The sequence below is a fragment of the Lepidothrix coronata genome, unplaced genomic scaffold (genome assembly GCF_001604755.1).
Source record: "Lepidothrix coronata isolate B3197 unplaced genomic scaffold, Lepidothrix_coronata-1.0 Scaffold84, whole genome shotgun sequence".
Lineage (NCBI taxonomy): Eukaryota > Metazoa > Chordata > Aves > Passeriformes > Pipridae > Lepidothrix > Lepidothrix coronata.
The window spans coordinates 2,550,250-2,567,388 of record NW_016690264.1 but is presented as its reverse complement, the minus strand read 5'-3'; the positions used below and the strand labels follow the sequence as shown (position 1 = coordinate 2,567,388).

The window sequence follows — 17,139 nt, the reverse complement described above, 5'->3', positions numbered from 1 at the left end:
GCAAAGACACCTGGTGACAAGTATAGTGTGAAACATTATACATGCTTTTGTTGTATCAGCTACAAATTAAATTCTGAGCCTGAAGCAGAATCCCAAAACATCAGGACATACTATAAACACAGGGTTGGATACAACCTGCTCCAAAGTGCTTACTAACTACACTTAGGAATCATAGAGCACATACAAGAGTCATCACTGCACACTGCTGCAATTCTTCTGAGTCTTGTGAGGGTTCTGAACATTAACTCCACAGCACAGTGCAGAAACAGTCATCCTTCTGTGCTTGTTAGATCCCTCCCAGTCCCATCAAACCTTCACTTACTGCATTCTAAAGGAGAGACAATGAAAACTGCCAACTTATTTACTATTTACATGTGTAGAGAGAAGATATTCCATTATGATTCACCTGTTCCCTAAGTAACAAACTCAGTCTTGTCTAGGATAGTTCCTTTGTTGTTTTATATCTCTCTTGACACCTTGTTTCCTTCCATTATAATTTTACAGTATCCTTTTGGAGACGGAATGCAGGATTGTTTACCCAACAATTATTATGTAAAACATCATTTTGTAATCGATCAGTGGCTTGTCTTCAAACAATGTGGCTTGTGTAAACACACTATTTTCATCATGAAATCCCTTATGGATAACATTTTCACTCACCTCTCCAGCCCCTTACTAATTACTCTTACAAAGCTGCGTGAGGAGCAGCAGCATTAACCGTGCAGTCCACATCTACTCCAGCTCCCTCTCTTGCCCCAGGCAACGTGGTTGAATTTAGACGCCTTGTGAGCCGGGTTACACATTCCTTCTGTCTGATGTCCGTGGCTTTGCATTTGGCAGTGCTCAGCTGCACGGTACCATCCGGCACCAGGCAGTGGAGCTGCCCCCGTCAGAGATCAGCGATAACAGCACAGCGTGGCATTCCTGAGGCATCTGCTTATCACCTCTCACCGATCTCTAGGAAAACCTGTCCCTTTCTCTCCTCTCCTCCCATTTCTCTGGGGTTTTTTGTTTGGTTTGGGTTTTTTTCTGTTTGTGTTGTTGTGGTTGGTTTTTTTTGTTTGTTTGTTTGTTTTAAATACTTAGCTGCTTCCTGGAGAAACGAAAAGCGATCAGCAGCTTTTGACAAGGTCTACGGAAATCCCCCAGTAAAATATATTTAACCTGCTGAGCTCTGTTGCCTTCTCAAATGCATTGCTATGTTATTAGGGAAGCAAAGCTTGACACAGCAGTTCCATGTAACAAGCCATGCCAGTTTACATTAGCACTGTTTTCAGTCTGATGCTTTATTGTTTTCCTTTCAAATACTATTTCAGTGATTTTCTGCATGGTCGGTGTAAGGCTCCAACTTAAAACCTCAGAGGAGGTTATAACTTTTAATGATTTTTAGTTTTTATCATCCTCTAAACTATCATTCATTTTTAGTGACACATATATTTTTCTTATCAGCTCTGTCATTTGATTCCTAAGCTTCTTTCAATCTTCTTCTTGTAACTTAAGAGATTTCTATTTCTCCAGTTCTCTAGTTCCTATGAGATTTATTAGGAAGAAGGCCACCACCACATTTCCATGCTCCAAAGCATTAGGTATTTATTTTCAGTGGGATTCTAGCTATCTTTTGCAAGCTTTGTATCAATTCAGACAAGGTCTGGAGTGTAACAACCTCACTACTGAGGCCAATTTTTCAAGCATTGCTTAAGAAAACCCACACATGCAAGTCAGAAATATTCTTACCCCAGTTGTGCTCAGCACTGCTGTTGCCTATTTGTGATGCCAAGGGCAAGTCACCTCACACACATTTATCCACCATAAACCAACGTGACCTGTGCAAGCTCTCCCTGCACTGACACAGCCCGGCTGTGGCCTCAATGAGGGTAATCACAGCCAAGAGCTGGAACTTGTTCCATTCTACAGGATTAAGACCATGATAACTGTATAAATTACTTATATAAATTTACATAGAAGCTGTTTGAATTGCTTTCAGTGAGTAACATCTTGGCAACGTTGCAGAAAATGCACTGCAGGGACCATCCAGTGCCCTACTGTGATGCAGCAGGTTTGGATGAAGCTGCTGCTGTGAATTCTGGTGTTTGCTTCCTACCTGCAAAGGCAGGAAACAACAGGACAAATCTACATCTATGCATGAAGAGGAGTGAAAGCAAAAGGACAAGGTACATGCCTTGAAAACTACACCCACAGAAGACATGCAGCCCTCCCAAGCCTTGCAGAAACATGTTTCACACTTCCAATTATCAACTCACTAAACAGCATCTACAGAGTCTCCTGCATCTCACGACTAACAACAGATCTCCAGCAAACTGAACAAAAGAACTGCTTCTGAAATTCTTATAAAAACAAGCAATTTTTTTTTCCCAGTTGAAGAGATTGTACTGAACTGTAAAACTCAATCTTAGCCTCCCCTGATGGGCTAAAATCTGGAGGCAGAGTTAACTAGGGAAAAGGGCATACCTTGCGCACAGGCTGGTCTGGAGGCAGAAAAATGTGAAATTAATTAGCATTATCCTTACATCCAGCACAAGCTGCCACCATTGAAAACGAGTTAAAACTGTTCCTGCATAAAATGTTCATTGACAGGCACTTCCACTCAGCCCTGACTGGAGCAGGCTGGAGCTGGCACAGACACTTACACGTTGTTAGATACAATCCGAACGACAACCGCTACCGTGTGCTGAATGGTGAAGGATCGAGTTTGTTAGGACATTTACATACCATTGGACACGCTTGTTATTGAAACGCCGTGCTTTGGTCAGCCCACCATGTGCCAAACCATGCAGATGGAAGCCTGGGATCATGCACCAGGAATCACATAGCAGAGACTGGCCTTCTTTTCCCACCCTGTGCACCCACTTCTCCACTGGATCAAACAGTACAGGGGGACCCTACATAATTTTGAATGAAAGATTTTTCTAAAATGCTCACACCGGTTTGACATTTAACTCCATCCAGCTGCCCTAAAAATCACCTGTGACAAGTCCTTCCATGTGGCCCTGCAAAGGACACATAGGGCATGGCTAAGAAATACAGTGAAAGCAGGACATGAAGCTGGGCAATCACTCGCTTCCCAACTCTTACATACTCCTCCTGACCTTACATTCATCCTTCTCCAAGTCTGCTCTTTACCCTTCCCTTGTCCCACAAGTACTCTACAGTCAGCTTTAGCTACTGAAGGGAAACCCATTATTTTAAGACTGGTTTTGAACCACACACCCAACCCCTGAGATTTCCAAAGCTCTGTGGTACCACTTAGCTCTTTGTAGCACAAGTCTGGGAGGATGCAATTATCTGCACAGCCTGTTCCATAGACGGGAGACACGAGATAACATGCTGCTCTGCTAAGGACCAGCAACGCCCTTGGTGCAAACAGCTGCTCACAGCCACAGTCTCATGCTAGGACACTGCATCCAGGAGAATGCTGCTGCCCTGTGTTTGTATCACTATCCCCAATATCACAGCACCAGACAGTGTGGCTCCCAGACTGTGAGGATTCAGGGTCACAGCCACTTTAGGTCACATTTTTATCCTGCAACATCCCATCATGCCTTTGTTGTTGAATTTAAAGAAGGATTACCACCTCTTACAGCTCTGGAGACAAAGAAGAGACAGCTCAGGAAAAGGTCCTCCTTGGACTAAAAATTCTGCAGGACTAAAGCAGTCTGTAGGAAATTAGGATTTTCACAGAATCACAGAACTCTTAGGGTTGGAAAGGACCTCTGGAGATCACCTAGTCCAACCCCCCTGCCAAGGCAGGGTCACCTAGAGCAGGTTACACAGGAACATGTCCAGGTGGGCTTTGAATGTCTCTGTGCTGACTCTTGGTTTTGCTTATGTTCTGTTTTGTTTCTGGGTGCCCTTGCAGGCAGCTGTTGTGAGGTGCACCTCACTATAATCCAGCACAGCCCTTAAATCCCCTTCCCAACACACAGGTACACATACAAATACTTCTCTCCTTCCCTGCAGTGCAGACCAGGAGATGACACAGATAAAGCACAACCTGAACTGCAGCTTCAGTGTTCTTGCCTGGTGTTGCCATGAGACAGGTCTCAGGGCCAGGTCACACCAGATGCTCTTCCCACTGCCACACACAGTCCCTCTCCCTCTGCAAGGAATCCTGCCCATGTGGGGCAAAACAGACTGAGCCCTGAGGTTTTTAACCCAAACAGATTTTAACATCCATCTGCAAAAGCAGGATGACTTCAGGAACACAAAGCAACACAAGAACACGCTGCAGACTACTCAAAGGTGGAAAGCCACTTACCGCTGGCAGCTGGACACAGTTGGAGCTGACATCGTATTCAATATATGCCACTTCTGTCCCTTCTTCTGACTTCCCATCTCTCATGTAGCAAACATCCCTAGTCCAGTTGGTCAGGCGATCCACCTCCTCCATGGCGTAGACACAGAGCGCAGACTCCTCGCTCAGTTTCCCAGAAGACGCCTGCCAGGCAGAGAAGGCAGCAAACAGCACTTCTCCCTCAGTGTCCAGCTGCCCCTGGGCCAGGTCTTTTCCTGGCCGGGTGACATAGGCTGCTTGCAGGAGGCTGTATGTATTGGCTTTGCTCTGGCAGAGCAGAGGTAGCTCCACATACGAGTAGTAATGAGAGTCGTCCAGGCAGATGCGCGAGATGTAGGTCTTGTACTCGCGTGACTGAGATTTGAGGTCCCGCCGGTAGAATAGGAAATAGACGCTCGAGCGGTAAGTGAAGGATTTAATGAAATGGTGGTTGTACTCGGAGAGCCGGCCCACAGCCAGTTTTGCTGTTTCTTCATAGGAGAAAATGGAGTGAGAGTCTGTTGCTTGAACATCCCCTCCGTGGGCCCTGAGATTTCGAGTAGTGATGGGAGGAATTCCTCCTCCCACTCCTCGGCTAGTGTACCCTCGTCCCACAAACAGCAAGGGGACCTCATCCTTTGAGTAGGCTATGAGTCCCACAGTGGTGATATTGGGATCATTGGCAGCAACATACTGAGTGTCACCAGGGCTCTCTGGTCGGAAGAGGACGTGGTCGATGGACGCGAGGCTCCTCTTCTCACAGATCCCCTGGTGCACGCTGCCACACACGATGAGCTCCTTCTGCTCTGCGTTCACCAGCAGCAGCTTGTTGTGATTGTCAGTGTGGTGTGCCTGGGGGCACTCCAGCTTTGAGACTGGGGGGAGGCAATCCTTACTGTCCAGAACTGGTCCAGTCTGAACCATGTTCTCCATCAGCAGGTCAGATGTCAGCTGAAAGAGAAAGTTGGTGGCCCCCAAATAAATGGTCCCAGATTCCAAGTCCATGGACAGGTGGAGGAATTTTGTAGTGTTGCGTGAGAATGTGACATACTGCAGTCCCTGTGGAATTGCTGCTCCCAAGAAACAGAGAACAGGAAGGAGAAACGTTCCTAGAGGCATGGTAAACACTCTGCAAGAGAGGAAAGGCTGTTATGACTCCTTGGAACCAGAAGTGAAGATTAACACTCAAAATCATTCAGCAGCACTCTCATTATGAGAGATGGGTAAAGAGAACATGAATAACTATAGAAGACAGAGTTAAACATGAAGAGCCAGCACAGGACATTTGCAGAAACACCAACAGCTTGCAGAGGAGCATCAGAAACTTAATTCACTCATCTCCCTACCAAGATGACAGGCACAGTATCCTCAGAAGAAGCTGCAATACTGCACGTAATGAAACACTGAAGCTGATCACTACTCTTGTAATACCAGAAAAAGCCATGTTTAACTCAACTCCTGCACAATATAACTAAGATGCTATACTGGAAGTTCTCCAGGACAGGACCACATTTCCATAGGAGCCAGCACACCATATACAGTATTAATGAGCAACACCACAGTAAAACAAACTGCTGTCCAAGACAAACAAAACCTGCAGGACCATTGTTTAAATAAACTGTACCTGAGATCTAATTCAGAGCAAACTAATAAGCCCTTTGCTCTGTATTTGATCTAGATATCATAATTAAACCTTCTCCTTGTTATCACTTATGGCTATCAACAGCCTCTTGTGGGTCTTTTCCACTAGTGCTGCAGAGGAAACATTCCCATGCCACCTCTGCCAGTGAGCATGACCCACCCAAGCAGATCCTGGGTGCCAGGATGAGACCTCCAGAATGTCAGTCACAGCATTCCCAGCCTCTCTTCTGGGGCCACCAGTCTGCTCCCAGCCCTGCCAAGCCAGTCCCTGTGGGCCCCCATCTCCTTGGGAAGTTACACAGCATATCCAGATGAGGGGAAGAGTTGCTCACTTGTTTCTGCACTCTCTGGGGTAGAATTCTCTTGCTGGCACTCATCTCTGCACAGCATCCCTCCCAGTACAGTGAAAGGTGATTTAAACATGCCTCTTCTGTGGACGATGCTCCATTCCTTCCCTGTCCCATGCCTCAAAGTGCAAGCAAGTCCAGTAGGGAAGGTGTTGGACAGACCCTGGGAATCACTAGACCTATTCTGCTCCTCTCCAGAGGATATTTAGATCAACTTCTCTTGAAATCTACTGTGACCCACCCAAGCCATGCCATGGATGGGAACAACTGCTCTGAACAGCATGGGGAACCCCACAGCATGGTGGAAATGTGGTAATAAGTACCTGCAACATTTAGATTAATGCTTTCCCCATGGAGAAAGGGCAGCAGCTGCAAGTACTCAATAATTTACTATGAGTACCACCTCATTTAAATTGAGAAGTAGGTGGTGATGCAGCTGTGAATTTATTTCCTTCCTTCCCTTCCTCCTCTCACAGACGGGGTATCAAAGCTGCAAAGAGCCACACAGATGCCAAGCTGGGTCAGAGGCTCCAAAGAGCTGATGAGTGCAATATCTCCTCCAGAACTGGCCTGTAATCTGCTGTGCTCATTTTGACAACTCAGCGATGTTAATTTTGTAGTTAAAGTTAAGAAAACTATCATCACTTCCCTCCTATGGGATCATCCCTCTTGGGTCTTTCTGGAAAGCTCAAAGTGCTATTAGCCCAGAAGTGCTTACAGCACAGAGGTGGAAAAGATCTGCAGCATTTCAAGAGAAAACTACTCCAGCATTTACTCCAAGACTTAATCAATTTATGTCACAAACTTCTCACCACACAAACTGTACACTCATTCTGTACAACATCCAGCACACAATGAGCAGAAAGCACAGTAGCAATGCTGAGAACAATAGCCATAACACTCCAGATCCATCTCCTATTTCCCTGCTATTGCAAAAAAAAAAAACCCACAAAAGTCTGCTTTCCGGCTCTTGTCAGTAAAACTGGCATCTTTGCTCCACCAAAAGACCAGCTGAGAGGATTAGTCTACTTGTGAAATCCAGCGGATGGAAGGTATTATAAATACAACACTTTATGAAATATAGGCTTTGTGAAGCTCTGGAAAAGCTCCACTTCACACGGTTCTTGTAGGTAAGTAGGTAGTGCTGTCAGGATATACCGGGGCGCAGGAATGCCGGCTCTGGGCTGGCAGCTTTCCCCGGCACACACAGCCGCTGATTCACACCGTACCAGCGCCGTGTTTAGGCTACGTGCACACTGGGGCTTTTGTTTGCCCTGATAATGGACACTTAGTGCTTTCTGCTTCAGAGCTATGAACACACTCTGCTTCACCCAGGCTGGCACACAGCCCTGAGCTAGCCTTGGAGTCTCTTTTCCATGGTGGTGAGAGAGCACGCTGTAGCACCTGAGAGAAACCCTCATCAGGCAGGAGATGTTACCTGGGAAGCCTGATAAGGGGTAACACACAGACTGAAGGAGGGAGATCTAACTTGACTCCATCACCTCAGGTTTACATCAGCAGAACAGATCTTGCTGCAACTCCAACATGTGAGTTATTTTTAATGCATTCTCACCATTACTGTTGGAGAGAACTTGATTTAAGGGACTCCTTAACCACACGACTGTCTCTATACCTCATGCCTGTGTCACGGTGGCTTGTTCTGCAACTGTCTGGAGCCTCCTCAGTTTCAAAGCTTAAAAGGCCTGCAAACAAAACAATAGGCTGATGGCCATCCAACAGCAGGAGCTTGACTATGTTGTGAACAGAGCCACGCGGACATGGAGAAGACAATCTTTGATCTGGAAGCAGCTGAGGATCACAAGACGTCATTAAACGACACCACTCTGAGGGATCTGTAATCTTCTTTCAAGCTAATGCAACCTTCCTCTGCCAGCACTCACACAGTAAAATCAGCATGTGTCTCCAGGATTTATGAATCCTGAAATAGTGGCTTTCTGGCTAGAGGTTGTGCCTACAAGCTGCTCAACTGCTCTGTCCCCCCCAGAGCACCACTGACAACTACCAGGGCACAACTAACACATGCTACCAGTACTTGAACTCAAAATCCAGCACATGAAGGTTATTTCCTCTAGCGACACAGATCTCCTTACAAGCTCTTCAGTCTGTCTTCAAACCTATCCCTAATGTTTCACTGAAAGCACGTTACCTATTGGAGCACCTGTACAGGAAAGAGATTGGAAAAGCAACTAGCCCTTCATTCCAGCAGACCATAATCAAAAGCAGATCTTGCTGTGCTCAAAGGTCTGACCTGTATCTACTCTTCTTTCAGTCACCAATATCCACCTAGAAGTCACTTTGTTAAGAGCTAGCCCTCAAAGGTATGTCAGGTAGGAAACTGCCATCTAGTCCTCATGACTCTGGGAGAACAGAGAAAACAAAACAAAACAAAAGGGTAGTACAGCATGTTCTGCAGGCTAGTTCTAATCACCCTGCACAATGGATAAACACTGAATATAGTGCCCTTTGTTGCTCTTTGCTAAAGAGCCATTAGCAAATGAACTTGTATTTATTGCCAGGTGAGCAAACACACATTAGAAATGAGCAGGAGTGTGTAGCTATCAGCAGCCAGAAGGATTTGCACCCTACATGAAAACTGAGAGAAAAAAAGCCAGCAGTGTCTTTTGATTCCATTTGCCAAGTTGTTTCTCAAGCACGGGCATCACTGCCTTTTTTTATGCTTGCCTTTCAGTTAAGCCCATCACAACCTCTCTGGGAGGACAGGAAGGAGGAGGATAACCTACATTTAAATCTGATGGTTTCATGACAAGCTACACTACTGAGCTCTTTATGGATTTACTGAACCGTTCTGCTTCCTGTGCTCATTGCTAGTGTATAACACAGCTGTTGCAGACAGATTGCACTAAAAGTGTGTAGCCTTTAATTAATTCTGAATGCAATTGCCAAAGCTTAAAGATTCTTTTTAAATATTCCATTTTTTTTGATGAATTCCCGTTAAATAGGAAAATGCTCCAGACAATACTCTGAACATTGCCTCTAACTCCCTGTAAAATATTAATATCCAAATGATACTTCTGAGTTTCATTTAGTTAATCTGGATGACAACAGAAGGGCTAGAGGATTAGTCAGTTCTGCCACAGAATATTTATATCACATCCACAAAACAACAACCAGTAATGTCGAAGCAATGGCACTATTTTGTTACCTGGAATTTGAAGTGGGACCATGTTTTCTGTAGCACTATTTTTACCTCTCTGACCTCATGTATCCCTCTCAGAGACGTAACACATTTATTAAGGAAACAAACCCAGAACTGATTTGGACATATTTTAACAGCATATTGACACATAAAGATTATTTCAATCCTCACAGATTATTTCCCTAATACCACATTCTATCCCCCAAACACTGAGAGGTCAGTTAATGTTCCAAGTTCTAGGCTAGATTTCATACTTGACACCAAACCCAGCAGAATTATCCTCTGAAAAAAAAGTAGGTCCCTGAAATTTCCACCTGCAACTTCCACTGTATCATTTGCAGAGCCAACCCACAGTGAGAGCACTAAAAGATTTAACAATTAAAAGCACCATTCTTCCAGCTGCACGACGACCCTTGTGCTCCAGCACATTCAAACAGCCCAGCAGCAGGAAGACGACCACTGCTGTGTTTTCTGCACAAAAGCCCTGAATTACAGCTCCCTTCTAAGCTTCATATGCTTAACAGAGACTTGCTGTTTTCTGCTGTGAAAGATGGCATTCCCCTTAAATAAATAAATCTTTTTTTGAGTCTTATTTACTACTACCAGGCCAGTTCCCTGCTCTGTTGTTTAAGAACACTTGCAGTGAGCAGCTCTGGCAGAGATGAACACAGACCTCTGTTTTCCAAGTAAAATTGACCCCAAGGAGAATCCCAAGTCCAAGCCATCCTGTCAGAGCACAACTGGCACAGACAAGAGAGCTCTGTTACACCAGATGTGAGTAGCATCAGAGCTGATGTCAAAACTTAAAAAAAAACCCAAATCTTTAAAGACAAAATATCAAATCTGAAATGGCAAGGAAAGCTGGCAGAAATTCTGTACTACAGAATTAATGGCATTATTAGATAAAAAATGGGAAACTTGGGAAAGTTATGTTTTCTAAATGCTTGATAATTTCTGCTGACCACTACACGGTACTTTTCTGGAAGGAGGCTGAAGTTATACTAAACCAATGTTGCACAAAATATTGTCACCTTTGTGATACTGCAGCCACTTTAATGATGCTCATGCACTGTTCTTTGAAAAACTGTATGAAGTTTCTGTGGAAATTGTAGAAAGTTCCTCTGGGGTCACCTAATTATTAATTTTAGCCATACTGGAATTAACTGATGGTAGTGGACAGTAATTTCCTCTAAACAGCTCTACCACAACTGAACTTTACCCTTGCACAGAAGAAAATGTGTTATAAACACTAGTTTAAGCTTCCAGTAGAACTGGTTAATGAAGAGTTAATGATTAATACAGTGTTAAATAGTGAACTTTATATAAACCAAGACAAACTACACAAACATTTACAAGGAATATAAAGCAACCACAAGCTGCTTGCTGTTAAAGAAGCTTTCTTTATAGATACTCTGTCATTGTAAATCGAGGGTTAACTTTTCACTTCACCATCCTCTCAAGCACTAACCCAAAGTCACACACCGTGATGTATGTGCATTTTTAGAAGTGGAAATCAAGCCAGCTATTAGTTTCTCAGCATCTCAACACAACCAAAGGATATAGTTCAGCCAGTGTTAGACATTTGAGGATTAGAGTCCTTTAGGATCCGCTCCAACTTTCTGCGTAATCAAACCACAGAACACCACCAACCATCTCTTCTTCTAGCCCACGAGCTCCTGACTAAAGCCTCCTAGTGAAAGCAGGATTTTTTTCTTAGGGCTCCTAAATTACAGAAACTGCCACCTTAACCCAGCAAGCTTATCCCTGAGAGTTTTTTACCCCAAGTAAAATGCCTTGTCATTTTGTCTAACTTTGCTTGTCACAAAATCTTCTAAGTCAAAGAAGCTTCTAGGCACTTTCTGCATGAAGAGTTTGAAAACTAATCCTTCTGCTTAATCCTCCTTGGGCAAGAAGATAAAGACAGCTATTCTAACTCTGACAGAGGTCCACCTACACAGAAACTCTGGCTCCAGCAGCAGACAATAATAGATGCCTAAGAAGTAGTCTAAGGGCAGACAAGCATAAGGCAATCCTTCCCTTATACATCCTGCCAGCTTTGAGCATTCCTGAATCACGGATTGCAGCACGTGTAATCCTTTGGATGGACACATTAAGTGGTCTGAGCTTCTTCAGTCAGAAATACTTAATTTTTCTTGTAGCTCTCTGAGCTCATCCCTGTTTGTCAGCATTTTTTTTCTTTTTTTTTTTTTTTCCCTTTAGGTACCTGACCTGGATGAGCGTTCTCTTCTGACAGCACCTGACCTGGACAGGCCATCCCTTCAGCTTTCTAATGCTGCACACAGAGCAAACATTACTTTCCCCAGCGCGACCCACCAGCCCTCCCTTTACCCACCCAACAACCTCCTGCTCTTCTAGCTGCCACATCACATGTCAAGTTTGCATCCAGTCAAATACCATCAGTGACTTAAATATTCTCCCAGATAAGTGGTCAGGAAAAAAAAAAAAATCCCATTTTCTAGCCTTTAATGGGTAGTGCATATCCAGAGAGCCTAGATAGGTTTAATCCAGCTGTAATAGAACCCTGCTGGGAAAGCACAGCTTACTGAGGTTACCCATCCAATTCACCCTGCTGAGCAAATTCTCTGTTTCTATTCAAATCTACATAAATCTGAGCCCATCACTCCCTCTAGAAACAAATTTGCCTGCAGAAGTTCAAGAAGCCAACTGCTGATCAAAATACAAGACTAAAATTTGGAGCAGAGAGAAACCCCTGCAGTACCCAGGAAATTCCAAGAGCAGATTTCCCATTTCTGGTTAACTGAGATTCAAGAGACGGATTTGAATCTGTTTAATATGAACTAAACTGATTTTTAAAAAAATAAGGCTCTTGAAAAAAAAAAAAGTTAAGCTACTGTGAAATGAAACTTGCAGTTCCTATCATGATTTAATAAGTAGTTAAAAGACAGGAAATAAAGAGTTTCCCTGTCAGATGAAGATTATCAGTGAGATCTGCCAAAAAATTATTCTGCAACCTGCACTGTTCAATATGTTCCCATAAGACCTAAGGAGACAAATACATCTAGAAGTGGCAAATTTTATTATTAAAAAAATTCTTCATCGCAATCAAATTCAGAAAAGGCTGCAAAAAGTAACAGAACTCGGGCACTTTTAACTAACTACACAATACCTTAGATGCCAATAGATACCAAAACCAACCAAAAATACTCTAATTACATAAACACAACAGGATGCAAATTAGCTGTTATCACTCAGAGAAACTTTTGAAACTTGGTATGTCAGTTCAGTATTTAGTATCAAGTAAAAAGGCAAATACAGGCTTTGGAGTAATTAGGAAAGAAAACACATATCCCCATTATGTTGTTGAATGCTGAAGGCAGCTCTGATTCCCACATCTGAAAAAGGAGACAGAATGACAAAAGGGACGACAAAGATGACCAAAAGCACAGATCAGCTTCTATATAAGGAGAGATTGAGCAGAGCAGGACTTCGGGTGCACAAAGAAACAATCGGAGGAAGATTGGGAAAAGTCAAGAGATCTGAAACATGACATAGTATCAAGATGAAAAACACGGAAGAATTGACTACCATGTCTTACAATGCAGAAAATGAGAGCACTCACCAAAGTGACAGACAACTCTCCTAAGCCAGTTCAAGGATATTGTCACTGGGTGTAGAAATATTTCAAATAACACTTAAAATGCATAATTAAATTGTAGAGCTCACGGCTGTAGGATGTCATGGAGACCAGAAACATAAACAAGTTAGAAGAGGGATTATATAAATTAATGGAGAATAGATATGGTCACAATCAGATGATGAGATACTACTCCTGGACAAACAGGGCCCTAAACTGATGATGGTCATAAGCTGGGAGGCAAATGGAGGCAGGGGAGAGAATGAAAAAAAACAAACCAAACCTACCACATTATATATGCCCTGTTTCTTACAGCCCTCATTAAGCATCTGCTTCTGGATCTTGTCAAAGGCAGGATACTGAGCTACACAGAGCTTTGCAATTTGCCCCAGGATGACATTTCTATTTAAACATCTATTTTATGGTACATTTATAGCCTTTATTTATTTTTAAATATTAAGAATGTAACTCTAGCCCTGCCTAATCGCATATTTAGGAGGCTGGAAGCCTAACCTCACTGGCTATTTCTAAAGGCAGTATCTCTTATATTAACATTTAGATACCATCTCACTGAATCCTGACAGCACAGCACAAAAGTTAATGCACACCATGGGAAACCAAAGCCAAGGTCGGAGCCATTGTGCACAGAAGTGGCAGAATCGAGTTTAACGCACCAACAGTCCCTCTTCCAGGAACAGCTCTTCCCTGTCTGCCAAACGTTTGATGGAAACTTCTCACTCAGATGCTGAACACAGCAGATAACGTGTTTGCTGTCGGGACAGCCAAGCCTCCAGCAGAACCACGATTGCTAAAAGTAGGTCAGGACCGTCCGTTCTAACCAGGGAATAAGGAAAGCTGGAGTACTCCAGACGATCTGGCCGGGTATTACAGAAAACCTTCATCTGGGGTTTCATCACTACTTCAAACAGATGTGATTCATATTTTACCGGCCTCCACCTCGAACAAGGCACACCTTCCCAACCGCACTGCCCTCCCTATCATTAGGGGCACCTCTCCCCAGCCTCAGCCAGGATCCTCCTGTTCCCAGCTTTGGCTCCACAGGCTACGAAAGCCAGAATGCTGCTCTGCACTAGCTGTTCTATGCTGATTTCTGTAACGCAGAAATGCCCAAGTCCCTTGTACAGAAAGAGCCAGGACAGCACACAATCTCAATGTAATCACTTCTGCCTTAGAGTCTATTTTCCTTGGCAGATGTCCCTCCAGAAGGAAGAGAGACCTCTGCAACCAGCACATGCTTCCCAGAGGACAGGACTGTGACCCCTAACCAAGCTCTCACGTCCCAGAGGCAAAGGCCACACTCCCGAGTCAAGTTCTTTTGCATCCAGTCTGGCTTGGAGTCACCTAGCAAGAGAGGAGAGGAGCTTCAAACGTCCTGTGAAACTCCTGTGAAAAAGCACCAGTCCTACACTTGTACCCCAGAGGAAACCCCATGGTCTCCATGCCAGCAGCAGCCCCGCAGGGTTGCACAGCAGAAGGGAGAACAGAGACCAACCACAGAAGGATTTCATGCCAGCAGTGGTACAGACCACAGGCAGACACACAGGGACCACATCCCGAGCTCCACCATCCAGTTGTCAAGATGCAAATGAGAAATGTTAAACACTGGAGCCTGATCTGAATAAATCCTTTCACTCTGCAGACATTGAACAGTGCAGGGTGCTCTGTTCTGTTAAAGCAATTTCCTTGACACCCCTTAAATCTTAGATTTTAGCACCACAACAGCTCTGTAAAGAACTAATATGCCCTGGGTAGACAGGAAGGAATTCTTCTCCCTAGAGTTTTCCTCCATTTCAAATAAAATTCGCTTTTCTGCTCTTCCCAGTAATTTTCTGGAGAAACGTACAGTCTGACAGCAGACCCTTCCCCTATCACTCCAAGACTGTCAGCAGTTCTGGCTCCAGCCATGAACACAGGCAGTAACATGCAAACACGTTTAATGCAATGCAGCCACATGAGTAGCACCGATCCCCTCCCACCCAGGAGAGACAGCAAAATCAACACAGCTCCACATCACTACCACAATCTGCTTGTGGTTTGCCTTCAAACCAAGATGGGGTGTATTCTATCTTGTATTACTCAAGTCATGTTAAAGCAGTATCAGAAGTGACGCTTTGAACAATTAATCTTCCATGAATTAGTGCCTAAGCCTGGAAGGTTCTCAGTCCTCAGCTATGAACTATTAGGTTCAATAGTCTGGCAATTAAGTGACACAGGTCGGCTAGATAATGATCCAAGTTGAGGTAGCCAGACATTTTCTTCCACCTCTGCAAACCAATGCCAAGGCTTTCATAAGGCCAATAACAGACAGCAACATCCCATGCTGTTCAAAAAGTCTGGGAACCTTCCCAAGCTTGGGAAGCTTCATAACTACATAACATATAAAACACAACAGCTCCCACTGCACTTCTGCAGAAGCCTGAACAGGCTGGGTCCAGAGCTGAGAGCCAGGATCAACTTCACACCAGTCTCAACAGCTCTGAGCAATGACTGTCCCACACAGGGTGGATATCTTGGATATCCAGTGCTTTCAAATGTAGTCCAACATGGAATGGTGGCCCAGGAACCATCCACGAAGGGCTCTCAAGGAGCATGTGGTTGAGGAGACACAGGCTATTAGCAGTGATGCAGCATATTCTTCCTGCAATCACAGCCCTCCACCCAGACATTGTTCTTGTTTCAAGGATAAAATTCAGAGCACCAGACTGTATACAGACAGGGGTGGGAGAGCTACTACTGTGCATGGGCCATCAGGCAATTGCTCTGCATCCATATTACTGAGGGTCCACAATACAGAGGAGTGAAAATGAGCAATGGGAAAATTAAGTGGCAGAGGAAGCAGAAACTGCGACACTGCAAGATTTGGTCCTTGGAGAAATAAAGCACGTGGAGCAAGAGTTCTCTGGTCACTTTGTTAACATCTAGCCACACCTTATCCAGAACAGCGAATTTTATAGCAAGACAAAATAAATTTTAATGCATTGCAACATGGGTTTCTGTTTGCTCATATTGAGGAGATCCTAATTTTCTGGCAAACCATTTGAGCTACTGGTCCTGTTCAGGGCTGCAAAAGCTTCTTTGGTGCTGTCCTAAAGGCATAAAGGTAGAGAACCAGCTACCTGTTCATGGGAGCCATGAATTTTAAAGACTTTTTGGTTGAGACTGCTCTCCATCTGTTTGCTACCGCCCCACCTGCACAGTCTGACAGCCACTGGCTGGGCAGGACTGACTGGCTCATCCCTTCCCCTTTCAGGGAAGCCCAGACCTTCACCCCGGGGCTGCAGAGATGCACTAAACAGGTCTGCAGTGCTAGTCTGAAATGCAAACTGCTACAAGCAGGAATTTCAGCCAGTATAACTGGCTGACTGTTGGCTTTTCAAGAGAATGCTGCCTTGCCAGGGTCACCCCTGGGCAAAAAAGTGCCCAGGAGACAGGAAAACCAGATTTACAGTAGTTTGTTAGGAATAGCACTGAGTTTTTGCATCTGAGTGGCTGCTCTTCTGCTAGAAGGAACAGCTAGACAGAGCAGAGGTCTGTTAAAGAAATAAGGCAAAAGTTATGCACATCTGTGCTGGAAGGATAAACCATAGCCTGTGGTCAGCAGAGTTCTGTTTGCAGACTGTCCCAGTTTCAGGCACCCTTCCTTTGTCATTTTAAGCTCCACACACATGACAGGGACTGTGCCTTCCTCTGGTAAAGGAAACTGTTCTACTCTGCCACACACAGAAAACTAATAAAACCCCACAGAAGTGTGGCTCAGACAGTACTCTTCAGGCTTACACATGGACCAAACTGAACAATCAGCCACCTCATGTCAACCCAGGAGGCCACAGTGGGGCTGGCACAAGTTACCCTCATAAAAAAGTTTTAATTTCAATCTTCTCAGGGCTTAGTGGAAAATACACTAGTTAAAATCACGGATCAGCTAGGAATAGAAAAGATCATACTGGCTAAAGATGGGGTCAAACTAAATCTAATCTGGACAGACTATCTGGAGAATGGCAGAGAGGTCCAGCACACACAGGAACAAGCTGAGAGAGAATCATTG

At 44.3% G+C, this 17,139-nt stretch overlaps 1 protein-coding gene across 4 annotated transcripts in view; it reads right to left on the bottom strand.

Moving 5' to 3' along the window:
* The window catches only part of PLXNB1 (plexin B1), a 74,918-nt gene that overhangs the window by 30,768 nt on the left and 27,011 nt on the right, over positions 1-17,139 (bottom strand). For all 4 annotated transcript variants that reach the window (XM_017820655.1, XM_017820654.1, XM_017820653.1 and 1 more), the window contains one exon: positions 4,277-5,420. In XM_017820655.1, coding sequence (XP_017676144.1) covers positions 4,277-5,410 — 1,134 coding nt within the window. In that variant the 5' untranslated portion in view covers positions 5,411-5,420. The remainder of the gene's footprint in view (positions 1-4,276; positions 5,421-17,139) is intronic.